The sequence below is a fragment of the Rattus norvegicus genome, chromosome 10 (genome assembly GCF_021556685.1).
Source record: "Rattus norvegicus strain SHRSP/BbbUtx chromosome 10, alternate assembly SHRSP_T2T, whole genome shotgun sequence".
NCBI lineage: Eukaryota > Metazoa > Chordata > Mammalia > Rodentia > Muridae > Rattus > Rattus norvegicus.
The window spans coordinates 19,115,357-19,129,935 of NC_141543.1; the positions used below are offsets into that span (position 1 = coordinate 19,115,357).

The 14,579-nt window shown below is 43.8% G+C and overlaps 1 protein-coding gene across 9 annotated transcripts in view; it reads right to left on the reverse strand.

Moving 5' to 3' along the window:
• Pdpk1 (3-phosphoinositide dependent protein kinase-1) overlaps positions 1–14,579 on the reverse strand; it is a 77,209-nt gene that overhangs the window by 18,693 nt on the left and 43,937 nt on the right. For 6 of the 9 annotated variants that reach the window (XM_087574622.1, XM_087574621.1, NM_031081.2 and 3 more), the window contains exons 3-9: positions 14,218–14,260; positions 13,818–13,955; positions 8,430–8,574; positions 7,631–7,728; positions 5,253–5,328; positions 1,444–1,512; positions 1,108–1,204 (exon numbers count right to left, since the gene is read on the reverse strand). In XM_087574622.1, coding sequence (XP_087430748.1) covers positions 1,108–1,204; positions 1,444–1,512; positions 5,253–5,328; positions 7,631–7,728; positions 8,430–8,574; positions 13,818–13,955; positions 14,218–14,260 — 666 coding nt within the window. The remainder of the gene's footprint in view (positions 1–1,107; positions 1,205–1,443; positions 1,513–5,252; positions 5,329–7,630; positions 7,729–8,429; positions 8,575–13,817; positions 13,956–14,217; positions 14,261–14,579) is intronic. The other 3 variants (XM_087574628.1, XM_087574629.1, XM_087574627.1) reach the window with 1 other exon arrangement.

Genomic DNA, 14,579 nt, shown 5'->3' on the forward strand with positions numbered 1-14,579 from the left:
TTGAAGGAAGGAAAGAGGGAGGGAGGAAGTGAAGGAGGGAAGGAAAAATTCCAAAGTTTGGGAGGGTAATAATAGAAGGAACTGGGGAGTATATATGTTGAAAATACAGTGTCTGAAATTCTTAAAGAATAAGAATATTACTTTAAAAAAGAGGGAAAGAAATACTACTGAAAACAAAAGTGCTGCTGGGTGGTGTGCTAGAGCACAGGTAGATGAATCTCTGAGTTCAAGGCCAGCCTGGTTTACAAAGTTAGTTCCAGGACAGTTAGGACTGTTACGCAGAAAAACCCTGTCTGGAAAAAAAAAAAAAAATGAAGAAAAAAAACTAATAAAAAAAGCCAGACATGGTGGTGCATAAAACTATAATCACAGCACTCAGGCAGAGGCAGGAAAGTTACTAAGCATTTAGGACAACTTTTGGCCTACACAGCAAGTCTCTGTCTCAAAAACAAATAAAGGTAAAAATTTTAACACAAGGAAAAATTAACTGACTGCTTCTAAGATCAAAGAAAATGAACAATGAGGCTCTCACTGGTGAAATATATCTACACCCCTCAAAGGCTGTGTGTGGTGCAGTCACTCCTAAGCCTGCAAGTTTGAATTAAACCCATTCTCTACTGTGGAAATGAAGGAAGAGTCCAGAAGGATGGATGGCTAAGAAGAAGCAAGCCCCGGCCTCCCCATGAATACAGGACCGGCCCTGACTCCCAAGGAATGAGGAAGGAAGCAAACAGGGCGGAGATCCATAGCTCCTGAATGTAAGACGGCACATCTTCTAAGGTAAAGTTCTCTCTCTGCCTTGTTACCTTCATCTTTAGAGTCTTCATGTAGCTTCCTCTCTAAAGCTGGCACTGGCGGATGGCACTGAAGTACAGTTTATAGCCATGTGCCCCTGGGATAAACCCAGGCACTCAGTGGCAATCACTGAAAATGTGATGCAATGCTAACAAACATGCAAAATAATACGGGAACTTCCTGTCTCACTAAAGCCAAGAACCAGGCCCTGGAAAAGTGAAAGGGCATATGAGAAAATATTTGACTATAAAACCACTGTATACGTTTAACACATCTTTCAAAAGAATGCTCAAGAAAATTCAAAATACTTACCAAGAGTTTTTCCACAAGATCTCTTGCCTTAGGGAAGAATTTTTCTGGGAAATCATATTCCAACTTAATGATCTTCTGAAATATAAGATATTCATTTCTGTGAATTAAAAAAAAAGCTGTTATTTGGAGAAATGTTTCTCAGATCTCTAGTATTTTTATAGAACAACCCAAAGTCACCCTCGCCTCCCAGGCCAGATCTTAACTAAAGGCCCCAAGCACTGCACATCCATAAACTGTGGTGGGAGTTCTGCCCAAACTGGGGACAACCAGTAGCTGTTGGCAGTGGGGTATGTGGTGATAAGCTCAGAAGCCTGAGACGTGCAGGATCCCTCTTACCCGGCTCTGAATGGTGGAAGTCCTGCCACAAGCTGATAGATTATACATCCAAGGGCCCAAAGGTCTGAACTTTAAGGTAGGGGAAACACAAAGAAAAATGGCGTTGGTGTAATTTAATGACAAGTAAGGTTCATCTACAGTCTCTGTCTACTCCACCCCAGCTGCAGTCTCCAATTTACCCCTATTCCTCCAGACCAGAGATGTAGGAAGTTTGGAGTTTGCTTTTCCCTGTGACCCGAGTCAAATGTTACTATACTTGACAGGAATGCCAAGTGGTTGGTTTATCTCCCCTGCAGATGTCACTTCTATTGAAGGTTAACAACTTCCACCTGTCCCTTTCTCATTCTGGAAGGGGAACATAATTCACCACCAGTATCCTGCCATGCCAGGCTGCTGCAGATCAGGTAAGGTGGAAGTTGCTATGGGGCTGGGAGAGACAGCTTTGTCACTGTAGGGTGATGTGCTATGACTACCTCACATACTCTATGGGGATGATTTGTGCTCACTTCAGGAGAGATGTGAGAGTTGGATCCATGGGAGGTTCAAAAGGACCTTCCCAGGATGTCTACAATGCATGGTCTGCACCCTGTCCTTACCTTTTTGGACTCTGTCAAACAAAGTCCTGCTCTTCTTCTAAAGTCATCTAGACTACTAATAGGGCTTGGTGGCACTCGCCTTTAATCTCAGCACTTGAGGCAGAGGCAGGTAGAGCTCTGAGTTAAGGCTAGTCTGGTCAACAAACTGAGTTCCAGGACAGCCAGGCTGTCTTTTTTAAAAAAAAAAAAAAAAAAAAAAAAACTTTTTAGACTGTCCATTTTATTTGTAAATATTCTTTTTTCTTGAGAGGGTCTTACTATACTGTCCAAGCTGACCCCACACTCACAAGAGTTTCAATTCATCCTCTTGCCTCAGTCTTACAAGTGTACCATTCTGAATGTCTCTTAGTAGTTCCCTCAATACAGCTATATGTTGACAGAGATGCCCAGCTACCAGGAGCCCTGAGGTTGGGCCCTCTCGTGTCAAAATGCTCTCCTGGAACGTCTGGCTTTCCTGTGCTCTCTTGAGTCACTGAGATGACAACATACACCTGAATTTGCCTTCCATTCTCAACTATCCCCAAGTACTAGGTGTATGCAGGTTTGGTGAGCTGCTAGCAGTGACGTGGGATCACAGGATATGAACAACCACCACCACTTAAGACAATAGTGGAGGCACAAAATCAAATCTTGCAGCCAAGCTCTGTCCTTGCCGGGATGTCACTAGCACTTATGGGCCAGGAACAGGTAAGGCCCTGAGATTGAACACAATTCTAAAAATTAGAAATCTGAGTTATAGAATTAACAGTATGATGGAATAAAAAAAGATTTTATATATAGCTGGTAACTACTTTGGAGAGAGGTATTTGTTTACATTTAGTTTTTGAGACAAAATCTTATGCAGCTCAGTATGGCCTAAAACTACTGCTAGAGCTGAAGACTTACTTTAACGCCTGATCTTGCTCCTGCCTCAACTCCCAGAAGAAAAAAGTATGTGCTACCATTTATATGTGTGTGTGCACATTTTGACTGTATGTATGTATGTATGTATGTATGTATGTATGTATGTATGTATGTGCAACATGTGTATACAGTGGCTTTGTAGGCCAGAAGAAGGCTTTAGACCTTCTGTGACTGGAGTGAGAAATGTTTGTGAACCATGTATGTGCTAAGCACTGAACCTAGGTCTTCTAGAACAACAACCAGTGCTCTTAACCACTGAGCCATCTCTCCAGTCCGATCTTACTATTTTCTATGCCTGGTTTTCTTTAGTGCTTTGTCTGGGTAAAACAGGGAATGAAACAAGAAAATCAAGTAGCAAAGTAGCTACACAAAGCAGAAGAAGGGAAGGATAAAGCCAAATCACTAAGGCCTCTCAAAGTCCCCCTGAATGTGGGAACTTCAACAGGAAGAGCTTAGGGACTTCTCCTCTGTGAGATGTCTCAGCATTCCACCCTGATTTGCATTTTGGCTCTGGAAGTAGCTCACCAAGGCTTTCTATAGTCTCAGCTGGGTCAAGTCTAAAAACCTTGAAGCAGGCACTGCAGAGCTCCAGCTCTGTTTGTTTCATCAGAAGAAGAGAGTGTAACCCTGAGGCCAAGTGCCTGTATCATCCTCAGGGTACATATAGGTACATCAGCACTAACACAGAATACAACAGCTCAATAAATTATGATAATCTAATGCAACAGAAAAAATGCACAGCCAGAATAAAGATCTATACAGATACTTTTAATGAATCAGGTGTTTTATCATCATGAAACCAAAAGAATTCATACTGGGTTTGCTCTATGACTGCATGTGTTTGAGAACATCAAACATTCATAAATGCACCAAAAAAATGATAAGAAAAGTACCAATTATCTGGGAACATACATATAGAGACTATATATTTTCTATAGTTTGTAGTAATTTATAGGCATTCCACTTAAAAATTAGGGGGAAAAAGGGACCCTCAATATTTTAGTGAGCTTCACAAGACTTAAAATTCAAAAGCAAGAGACACAGTGATGGCTCTCTCAAAACACTGTTCCTCCACCTGCTGATTTTCTCTCTCTATGTTTATATATCATAGAGGACATCAACTCCACAGAGCAAACATTCAAATACATCCTCCCTGAGTAATGATGGCTCAAGTGCCTGACTCCCTAGAGCCTGGAGTTGACACACTCACCATACTAGGAAGAACTGGCAGGAAAGCTGTACAAACTACTAGCTCCTGGACATGCTCTCCAAACCTTGAATCTATACCCTAATGTTGCTCCTTAATCTCTTAAAACAGTGCCTTTGACTAGAATGACCTTAAGTCATTGTCTCCCTCAGAACAGCCCCATCTTTACTCTCTAACTCTGATCTCCAAACAAGTAAATGGATAGATAAATGAATAAATAGATGAGTAAATCGAATCCCCATCCCTTGGAGGCTGGAGAGATGGTTCCGTGGTTAAGAGTGGCAATTGCTCTTCTGGAGGACCATGGTACACAGGCATACTTGTAGGCAAAACACCCACACATAAAAAGCAAAACAAAACCTGTTCCAATGCCAGTCTCTACATCACTCTACACACTCAATGTTTCTACTATTCATGAGTGAGACCACCACTAAGATCCAGCCGCATCTCTCAAAAAACCTCAATGCTCTGACCACTGGCAGGCCAACCCCAGGAGGATATGCTCTGGGCTAGAACTTTCTCCCTTCTGTCCTCCAGGGCTCCACTCACCTCTAAAGAGCCCAAGACTCTACAGTAAGCACATGGCTGCTATAATCCCATGGTATGGCAGCCACATTTGTCCACTGGATGGCTTTCTACCCAGAAAGCAATAATCAGCAAGGAATTATGAAAGTGGAATGCATACATATAAAGGAAAAAGAAAATATTTTTTTAAAAAAGCACAAAACTGATGTCTTTGTGTCTCACTGTGTATCTCTGGCTGGTCTGGAACTTGCGATATAGACTAAAATGGCTTTGAACTTAAGAGATGTACCTGCCTCTACCTGGAGTATTGGAAATAAGGGCATGCACCATTATGCCCAGCCACTTTTGTTTGTTTAGCCACAAGGTTTTACCATGTATCCCAGTCTGGATTTGTACTCGTGATCCTCCTAACTCACCCTCTGAGGTGCTGGGATTATAAGGGATTCTTTGCTGTACTAGATTCATACTGCACTACTTAAGACCTATTAAAGCTTCTCTTTCAAATAGTGATTCCTTATGATCAAACCTAGTAGATACCACAGGGAGAAGGAAGGGCAGTTGTATTAAAAACAAGTTACCTTTTACACGCCGACTTCTCTGTGAGCAGCTCTGGAGAAACATACTGCGCTGTTCCTACAAATGAATTGGCTCTAGCTAGAAGGTGGGGGGAAAAAGAAATATTCTTGAAAATGCAATCTGTGGCTCCCCATCACACTGTCCTTCTTGTGTATCCTTCAAGGTGTCCACATCTAACTATACAGAGGGAAGCTGGTCATCAGCTTAGCTGGTCACCTGGAATAGACTGCGCCATCAAAGGACCCTACCTAAGGATACCTACTGGACCCTATCCAGCCGGCACCTCCTACCTAACAGCCAAATGCAGGAAGTACTCATCATATTCCCATTATCTTGACACTAGGCAAAGCAATGTGAGGGCAAGGGTCCTGTCTGTGGTGCACATTGCTGGACCTGTGGTACCTAAATATGCATAGGCAAATATACAGCAGGCAAAACCGACTACAGGTCAGAAACCATCCTCTTTTTAATCACCACTAGTTTGGGTATTTAGGATAGTAGGGTAATGAGACTTAGGTTTCTAGCCCAGGGACCCTCTACATTCCACTGCCTATAATCTTGGCCCATGAGACACCTATCTGCAAGCTAAGGGTGAATACCATCTGCTCTGAACCCACATCAGAGGTCCACCTCCCATTTATTCCAGCCTCCTGAGGAGCATGAGAACTCAGCTTCCATGTGGCAGATAAAGCAGGGCTACATTTTTATACTTTTAAAAGTGATACAGAGTACTAAGATTAGTGTTATGCTGAATTATCAAATTCTGAAGAAAAGCTACTCAAAAAAATACCCAAAGCACAGCCTAGCTGAACAGCTCATTCACATCCTAGTTCCAGGTCTCAGGAAGGAAAAGTCAGCATAGGCCTGATGAGAAAACAGACAGACCCTCCCAACAAAGAGTTAAGAGATGGGGTGGCTATTTGATTCAACTTTTTAATGGATAATGTTCAGACTAATATAAGGTTATACCAAGCCTATAAAGTCAGCTTTGTTGGACAGACAGATGACTACTACTTACTAGGAATGAGTCAATCAGATGCAGGTTATCAGGGCATCTTAGCAATGAAACAAGGGGCAGCAAGGGAACATACTACACCACCTGCGGAAGTCTCTTTCTGGAAAGGCAAGGCTTGCTATCCCCAAAGGGTGGGAGTAAATATGTTACCAGTACATGAGGAGTACACAGAGGTAAAGAAGATAAAATCTGACAAAGAACATTCATGAGAACAGCAAAGTTCCCTGAAGGGAAGCCAGCAAGCCATCTCCTACAGCACCATGTGAACAGAACCTGCTTCATTTCCTGGACACTGTATTTTAGCCGCAGCTGCACTCATCCCTGGCCCCCACTTACTAGCTTGGTGTTTGTGGAGATGTCAGACGTTTACTGTACTGAGCTCTTGCATGCTCTTTTCCAAAAAAGCAGTCATAACCATAAAAGCGCATACTGCAAAGTTCTTATCAACTCTTCCTTCCACTAACACAACTGCTCCATGCCTGTGGCCAACCATATCGCACAGGACCTTCCTTAATAGTCTCTCTCACAGGGTTGGGGATTTAGCTCAGTGATAGAGCGCTTGCCTAGCAAGCACAAGGCCCTGAGTTCGGTCCCCAGCTCCGGGGGGAAAAAAAAGTCTCTCTCACATTGAGACACCCCCCCCCCCCAAGTATAGACAAAAAGGCCAGGCAGCTCTGAAGAATAAAATGCATCTTTGACTCAAAGATCCTTTACAAGGTCATTATTACCTTTCCAGCTTTCCTTCCCCCAGAAGCATCCCCAGTGGGTTACTGTCTCTACTCGGTGCTATGGCAGTCTTCAGGTGTCTAATTGTTCTCTTTTCTATACCTCCAGATGAGCAGTTTTTCTATCTCCTGAGGCGGTTAATGACAAGCCATCTTACTTTTCTGGACCAAAAAGACTCCCAACAGCACCTCCCCTAATAATAAAGGCATTAGAAGGTCACACAATGCCATATGCTAACTCTGAACAGGACTTGGAAAGTTGGTGATTATAAACAGGTAACATTTTCCCAGAACCTCCTGAGGCTGCCTGGGCCATCACAGGCAGCTGTACATATCAGATGGGGAGACAGAAGGCTAGGTGAGAGGAAGGCAATGGAATCCAGGATGTGCTACACAAGACACCACCTGTAACATATAAGGTGTCACCAACTCTACCCCTAGCTCACAAGTGACCTGACACGACGGCCTACGGAGCAAGAACTTTCTTTGGTCCTTCCCCTACTACTAGAGTTCACAAACTGAAGCAAAGGAGCCAAAAGGAATCGCTGCAGTCGTGACGAGGACCATACAGTGCAACGCGCTGCTCTAGCCTAAGTTCAGAACAGGCTCTGTGAAAAGAAGAAAAATTGAGCAGACATACCTTGTTTGCTGTCTGGGGATAATACTTTGGCTGTTCCAAAATCTGTGATCTGGATGTGCATGTCTTCGTTTAACAAGATGTTTTCTGGTTTAAGGTCTCTGTAAAAGAATTTTACCTTTGAGAAAACAGGTTTAAAAGTAGCAGCATTATCACATGTTCGACATTTTGATGGAAACAAAATAAAGTGATGAATCTTTACCTTTACAAGGCTAAAATCCAAGAACGCAAGCCCAAAGTTCACATCAAACAAGTCTCAACAGCACAGATATAGGCACCTCAAAATCATTTTATAGCTGTATCACTTTATATCATTTTATAGCTGTATCACTTTATCTTTATCAAGCCGGTGAGTTGTTAAACAGATCCGGCTTCCAATGGCCACCCTGGATTGCTTTGTCTACTACTTTAGGAACACATTATTGACTTAGTTTCTTAGTTCATAAAACACAGTTCCAATTTGCCTTTTATCAAAATGAATAAAAAAATGTGACCAGAATTATTAAATAGATACAAAAGTTGTAAATGACAAAATCAAAAGCACCAAACACCTGAGCTGATAGTGTCACAGGAAGACAGCACCCAAGACATGAACTTTCAAAGTGCAAGGTCCTTTTACTTCTAGTTTGTGTACAGCTTTCTCAGTGAGTCACAACTGAAGACACCTACATCATAACTTGTGTAAGAGCAGCCACTGCAGAGCCCAGAGGAGCGGTGTGGATTATTTGTATACATCAGAGCCATCGGCCCGAGTCATCACAGGAGCTGTTCTGTACACACCACCTGGGGCAGTGCCCATTACCTGTGAATGATGCCCTTGCCATGCAAGTACTCTAAAGCAGACACAATCTCAGCTGTGTAAAACCGGGTACAGGTCTCATCAAATGAACCGATTTTGCGGATGTATTTGAGTAGCTCTCCATTTTTGGCATAACTAAGGCCAAAATCTGAATATTTTGTGGTTAAGGAAGAGTGGAAAAATATATTTCTTTTCTAAAAATTAACCTTAAAATCCAGTAAGAACTGTCTTTTCATCAAATGCAAACTGAAGGTACCTATGCTCCAAGATAAGTTGCCTTTTTGGGGATCAGATCCGGGTCCCAGCTCCAAGCACACAGAACTTCTAAGACAGTCCCTGAAAAAACATGAACAGCACCTTTCAAGCCCAGGTGCCCTTCTAGACAAAGGGTCCCAGAGGCCACTGTGGCCTATGAAAGGAAGCCTCTAGATGGCTACAGAACAGGACCAAGGCACCAACATGTGGAAGGCTTTAAAGTGCAGAAGGACACAGTTCTGAAAAGAGAGTCCTAACAGAACCCTGAATGACTGCCACCATTGTGAGCCTTGCCTCAACTTGCTGTACTCCACAGGCTGGGCTAACAGTCCTTCTAGGCATAAAAGTGCCATGCTTTATAACAATCTTAGTTTCCCAATTCACTTCATCTATTTGAGAAACACCTGCTGGGGAGATGAGAAATAAACATTCCTGGCACCTCCATGCTGCAATGCGTTCTGCTCACGCCCTTCTTTGAAGGGCACTGAAGACTGACAAAAAACAGCTCCAAATGAGTAGTCATTTTCTCCAAACACTAAACTTGTGTTTCTTACTGGAAATCTCCAGGTACGACACCTCTCTGGCAGCCTGGGCCACAAGGGCCCAAATGCTGACTAGCATTGATGAGGCAATGATGAGGCCAAGCTTGAAATTCATACAAGAAGCCAAGGTGAAATTCTTGTCCTTTGCTGGCTTTTCTCTGCCAAGGCACTGCTACCAACAACCAAGGAAGTAGCCTAAAGCTCCTCTGTAGGTAAGAAAACAAACCCAGAAGAGACAGGACTATAACCAAAGCTGGTAAAGATGCCCCTGGTGGGGTCATCTCTGACAACCTATGCCTCTCAACTCAAAGTCTGACAAATACCTGAAACATGTACTATGGAGAACAGAGAGGGTCTTAGGCCCAGTTGTATCCTGTCTGCCCCTTCAAAAAGGAGGCTGATACCTTGTCCTGGCTAGTTTTGTGTCAGCTTGACACAAGTAATCTGGGAAGAGAGAGACTCTCAATTGAAAAACTACCTTCTTAAGATTTGTCTGTAGGCAAGTCTCTAGTGCACTTTCTGAATTAGTGATTGATGTGGGAAGGCCTAGCCCATTGTGGATGGTACCATCCCTGGAAAAGTGATCCTGGGGTGTACAGGCTGAGCAAGCCATGGGGAGCAAGACAGTAAGCAGCACTCCTCCATGGCCTCTGCCACAGCTCCTGTCTTGAGGTTTCTGCCCTGATTTACTGTCCTGACATTCCTCAGTGAAGGACTGTGATGTGGAACTGAAATAAATCCTTTCCTCCCCAAGTTGTTCGTAGTCATGGCATTTTATTATAGCAGCAGGAACACTAAGACATGCCACAGAGCCACCAGTTCTGGCCTAACACAGGCTAACAGCAGAACCTTTCTAGTTAGGAGTCCAGGTATAAGGCCATACTCTTGATCACATAGTCAAGAGAACAGGGGTAACCTCTCACTCTTTCCAGCTTCATGGTTTTGCCCTTTATCTGACCCTTCACTAGCTCTGATTTCTGTGAAAGGAACACCTATGGGTCTCAGCTCAGAAGGGAAGCAGATGCAAGTTGTAGCTCTTAAATATAGCAGGCGCCTGGGATTATTTCTCAGGCTAATGGTTCTCTGCAGTCCTATCATTCCCTATTCCATGAGATTCTTGTAAACCTCATCAATATAATGTGCGTCCTAAGAACATCCTCCACTCCCATGCAAGTCAGTGCTCCTGGGTGGCAAGAGCTGTCACAAACTGGGTGAGCTCCTGGGAGGCCTTAATAAGGGCTTTAACAGAACCAGGGAGCCTAAAAGTCCAATATGTGCAACTGGAGGAACCTGGTTGAGAGATTAAGCAATTGACTCAAGTTCACAAAGAAAACAATGGACAGGACCAGAACCCAGTTCTCTGGTCAGAAGCAATGGTCCTTACTCTATGCTACAAGTGAGGCATCACAAGGACAAGCAGGTGCAGATTGGTCTGGTGGGAACTCGAAGATAGTAAGGTAGAAAGCAGCTGAGTCTGAGATCTCTTGGTCTTCTTCGTCTGTGTGTAAAAAGGAAGGTTCCCCACAGTTTAGCCTCCAATCAAGTTAGAACTATGCCAAGATACGGAAGCCTTATGCCGGACCTAGCCTCTGGGCTCACTTTTCCAGGGCCTCACAGTGTATCTGATGAAGAACCCTCAGTAGTCCCTGTGTGATCCATCTGATCCAGCTGTCTGTTTTCAATCTATAGCAGGTGTCTCCAGGCTCTGCCTCATTTCAACTTGTTCTGAATGGGTCTGGGTCCATCCACAGTCTCTTGAAGGTACTGAAAGGAGAATACACAAGGACTAGTCCCTCTCCTCTACTTGAAATTAATGACTAAATGAAGGGCAGTGTCATAGCATATCTGGGAATTTCTTCATGCAAGTTTCATTATTCTTTAATAATACAGTGTATAGTAAGGATTATCAATGAGGCAGAAGTCACTGGATCTCATTCTCATGGCAAGTAGGAGAGCCATTATGACCCTTTGGGCCTCAGACCAAGAATAATATGTGCCATTAGATAAAGACCTAGAGTTCTTTCCACCTGAACTGACATGGTCAATCCCATTTGGAAATCACATAGCAAGAACATTCTGCTCTGTCTTCTGAGCTCTGATCCAACACTGTGTCCCTGACAGAAGATGAAGTCAAGCATTTGTGACTGATTCTGTCTTGGTTACCCAGTCTTGATGAAATCTGGGTATCTCAAGGAAGGGTGCATGGGACTAGAAGACTTGGTTTCCAGGTTGTAGAAGTGTGAGGTGGTGAATCTTTAAGAAGCAGGATTTACTGACGTATGTGGATCGCTGAGCTCCTGAGACTCACTAGTCATTGGAAAGTCCGCAAAGACGACTGCCGTGAAAGAAGCAAACCCAGGCGCACCTACTCAACTGTACTTCCCGGGCCACTATATACAGGGCTACACCATGCACCATGCATCCCATCTGGACAGCCTCCAAACTATGAACTAAACAAGTCTCTTCCCTTCAAAGAGCTAGATGCCCCAGGCATTTTGTAGCAATGTCACAAAGCTGACTAGTAACAGAGCTTCAAGGCCAATAAAATACATTGTTCTGAACACTGGCAAAAAAAGTTTAGGCCTTTAGACAGGAACAATTCTGGGTCAAAATTTTTAAGTGGGTAGGTGAGAATGGGTGGGGTAGGGTGAAGAACTCAGGAAAGGGGACCAGGAAGGGGAGCAACATTTGGAATATAAATAAATAAAATAATTTTAAAAAAAGTTTAGGCCTGGGCCTGGACCTCCATCTCGTTTGTAAGTACTGATTTCATGAACTCAAAAAGGGGTACTTTCATGCACAGGGGACATAAAAGACGAATCAACACAGATTCAGAGACATGTAATGAAATATAAAGAGATCACTGACGACTGCTAGGTGAGCCCTGCAGCAGAAGTGGGGGACCAGGCATACTGGGACCAGTAAGCTCTACTTCCTCTAAAGACCATCACCACCAACACATCTCTTCTCCTGGAACCTACTGAACCTTCCACTAGTACTCTCTAAGCCGGCCCTCTGGAAAGAGCCCATTTGGTCTGTCTCTACTGCCTTGCTATGTCATGAACTTTGCCCCCGCAAGAAACTGCCTGTCCAACTTTTAATAACTTGCTCATGGAATAATCCTCTGATCAGGCACAGACCACATACTAGACTGCCAGCCTGGAAACCTGGCAGGCCCTCATCAGAACCTAGGTGATCTGGGCCTGAGTCTCCATACTCCCAGAGGCTTCTTCTAGGTAGCTGGTCAAGTGGGTAACAATTCTTATCTGTGTATCGCCTCCTCATGGGTCCACTCAGACCTCAAACAAATGCCACGTGCATCAAATGACAACCTATTCCCATCTAGCCACTGGCCAGTCTCTCTGGGTTCAGTAACAGATAACAGTGTAGACCAGGCTCTGAAGGCAAAAAACAGCAGAAACCTAACTTTGCTTTCTCCAAGTCTGGACCACAAGCCACCATAGTCAGAGCAAACCCCATATTCCTCCACACTAGGAGAAAAAACAATTGGTATCAGAACTTCACAGCTCAGAGAGCTGGCTCGCTTGGGCCCCACATGCTTCTGCCCTCATATATCTACAGGGCTCAAAGACTCACCACTCCAGACACCCACACCTGTCCTTCCAACTCGTCCTGCTACTTGGACATTTGTGACATAGTTTTTAATAGTCTGCACAAACTCTCCCAAAGTATAATCAATTTCACAAAGAAGGAAGAGCCTTCCCTTGTCAGCATTTTGCCTATCTCCCTGTCAATAAGCACTGTGAAATGGGAAAATGGATGAAACACAAGCAGTTATATAGCAGAAGCCAGAATTTGCATTATAAGTGAAAGCCAGACGGTGAGAACGTTGGTGCATACCTTTAATCTCAGCACTTGAGGCTGAAAGGCCAACCTGGTCTACATAATGAGTTCCAGAACTGCCAAGGCTATGTACTGAAACCTTGGGGGGTTGGGGGGAGACAATAAGCAAAAAGGAGAGGAAAGAGGAATGTGCACAAACGACTATGAACATGTGTGCAAAATGAATCTGCTGGAGAGGCAGGCTGAACAGCTCTGAGGAGCTAGAGGGGCTGAGCAAGCCCAGCAGACATAAAACTTCAGGAAGATATAGCACTCCTGTAAGGAATAGGATAGGCTCCTGTAAGTCACTCCTAAACTTCTTTAGTCAAGCTGTCCTTCTGACAACACTCAGTAACTTGGATAGAAGAGGATCTAGAGAAGTTAGTGCTTTTTTCCTCTCGGACCCTCAACTTTTTAAAACCAGGAGTCAATAATACCTACCGGACACTCCAGACAGAACATCTGCTAGAGGAATGAAGAAACATTTCTACATCACCATCCAGCAACCACAGCTAAAACACTGCAGTCCACTGAGTATAACATTTATCAGTGAACACTTCAGCACTGTGGACATGTGGGTGCACCTCAGCCATATGCTGGTGCTGGTGCTGGTGCTGCTGCCTCCAAGGGGGTCGGCACCCACAGGGATCTGTGCTGTGCCTTTCCTTTCCAGGAACAAACAATGCAGCCACTAATCTAAAACACAAGGTGGTTTTCAGACCATGGTTTGCACTGACCATGCAAAGGATACACAGCTTTTCGTCGTCCTGAAACGTAAAGTAAAGTTTCACAAAGAAGGGGTGATCCAGGCGTGACATCACATCTCTCTCTCTAGTTACATACGGGACTTTGTTTTCTTTTATTATATGACGTTTCTCCAGAATTTTAACTTAAGGCAAGAGAGAAGCGAGTTTACTAATATTAGAAAAATGTAAACGAACAACGGCAAAACCCAGTAAATTTATAAAGGTAACTGGCATGAACTGAAGTTGTCCCAAAAATCACCCACCCAAGGTTAGAAGGTTTGCAGACTAACCTTGTCATAGATTCTAAACTCAGTACAGGCCCTGCCCCTACCCAGGCTGCCATACATATGAAAGTGGAACCACCCCTGAATCTTAGACACACAGCTCACGGGACTTAGTACTTACTAGCATATTCTCTGGAAGTGGCCAGTTCTCGGGCCAGAACAACCTAGTTTGGGGAGAAAAAAGATAATGTAAGAATGAGGTCAGACTGATAAGCACTGTCGCCCTGCACAGGCTGCCCAGTCTGTGCACAAGATTTGAAGTTACATTTAAAGTCCTACTGGATTCTGTGCGAACAAAGAGCAGAAAGCCACTGCTTGTATTCGTACATTCTAATCGTTAACAGCAACATGATAGCAAATGTGAAATGGTAAACAGTGCTTGTGCCACTCACTGTTTTCAAACGTTCTTAATCAGCCAGCTACCAAAAGTTCTCATAGTACAGTCCAAGTATAAACTTAAGAACCAATAGGTATGGTAGTGCA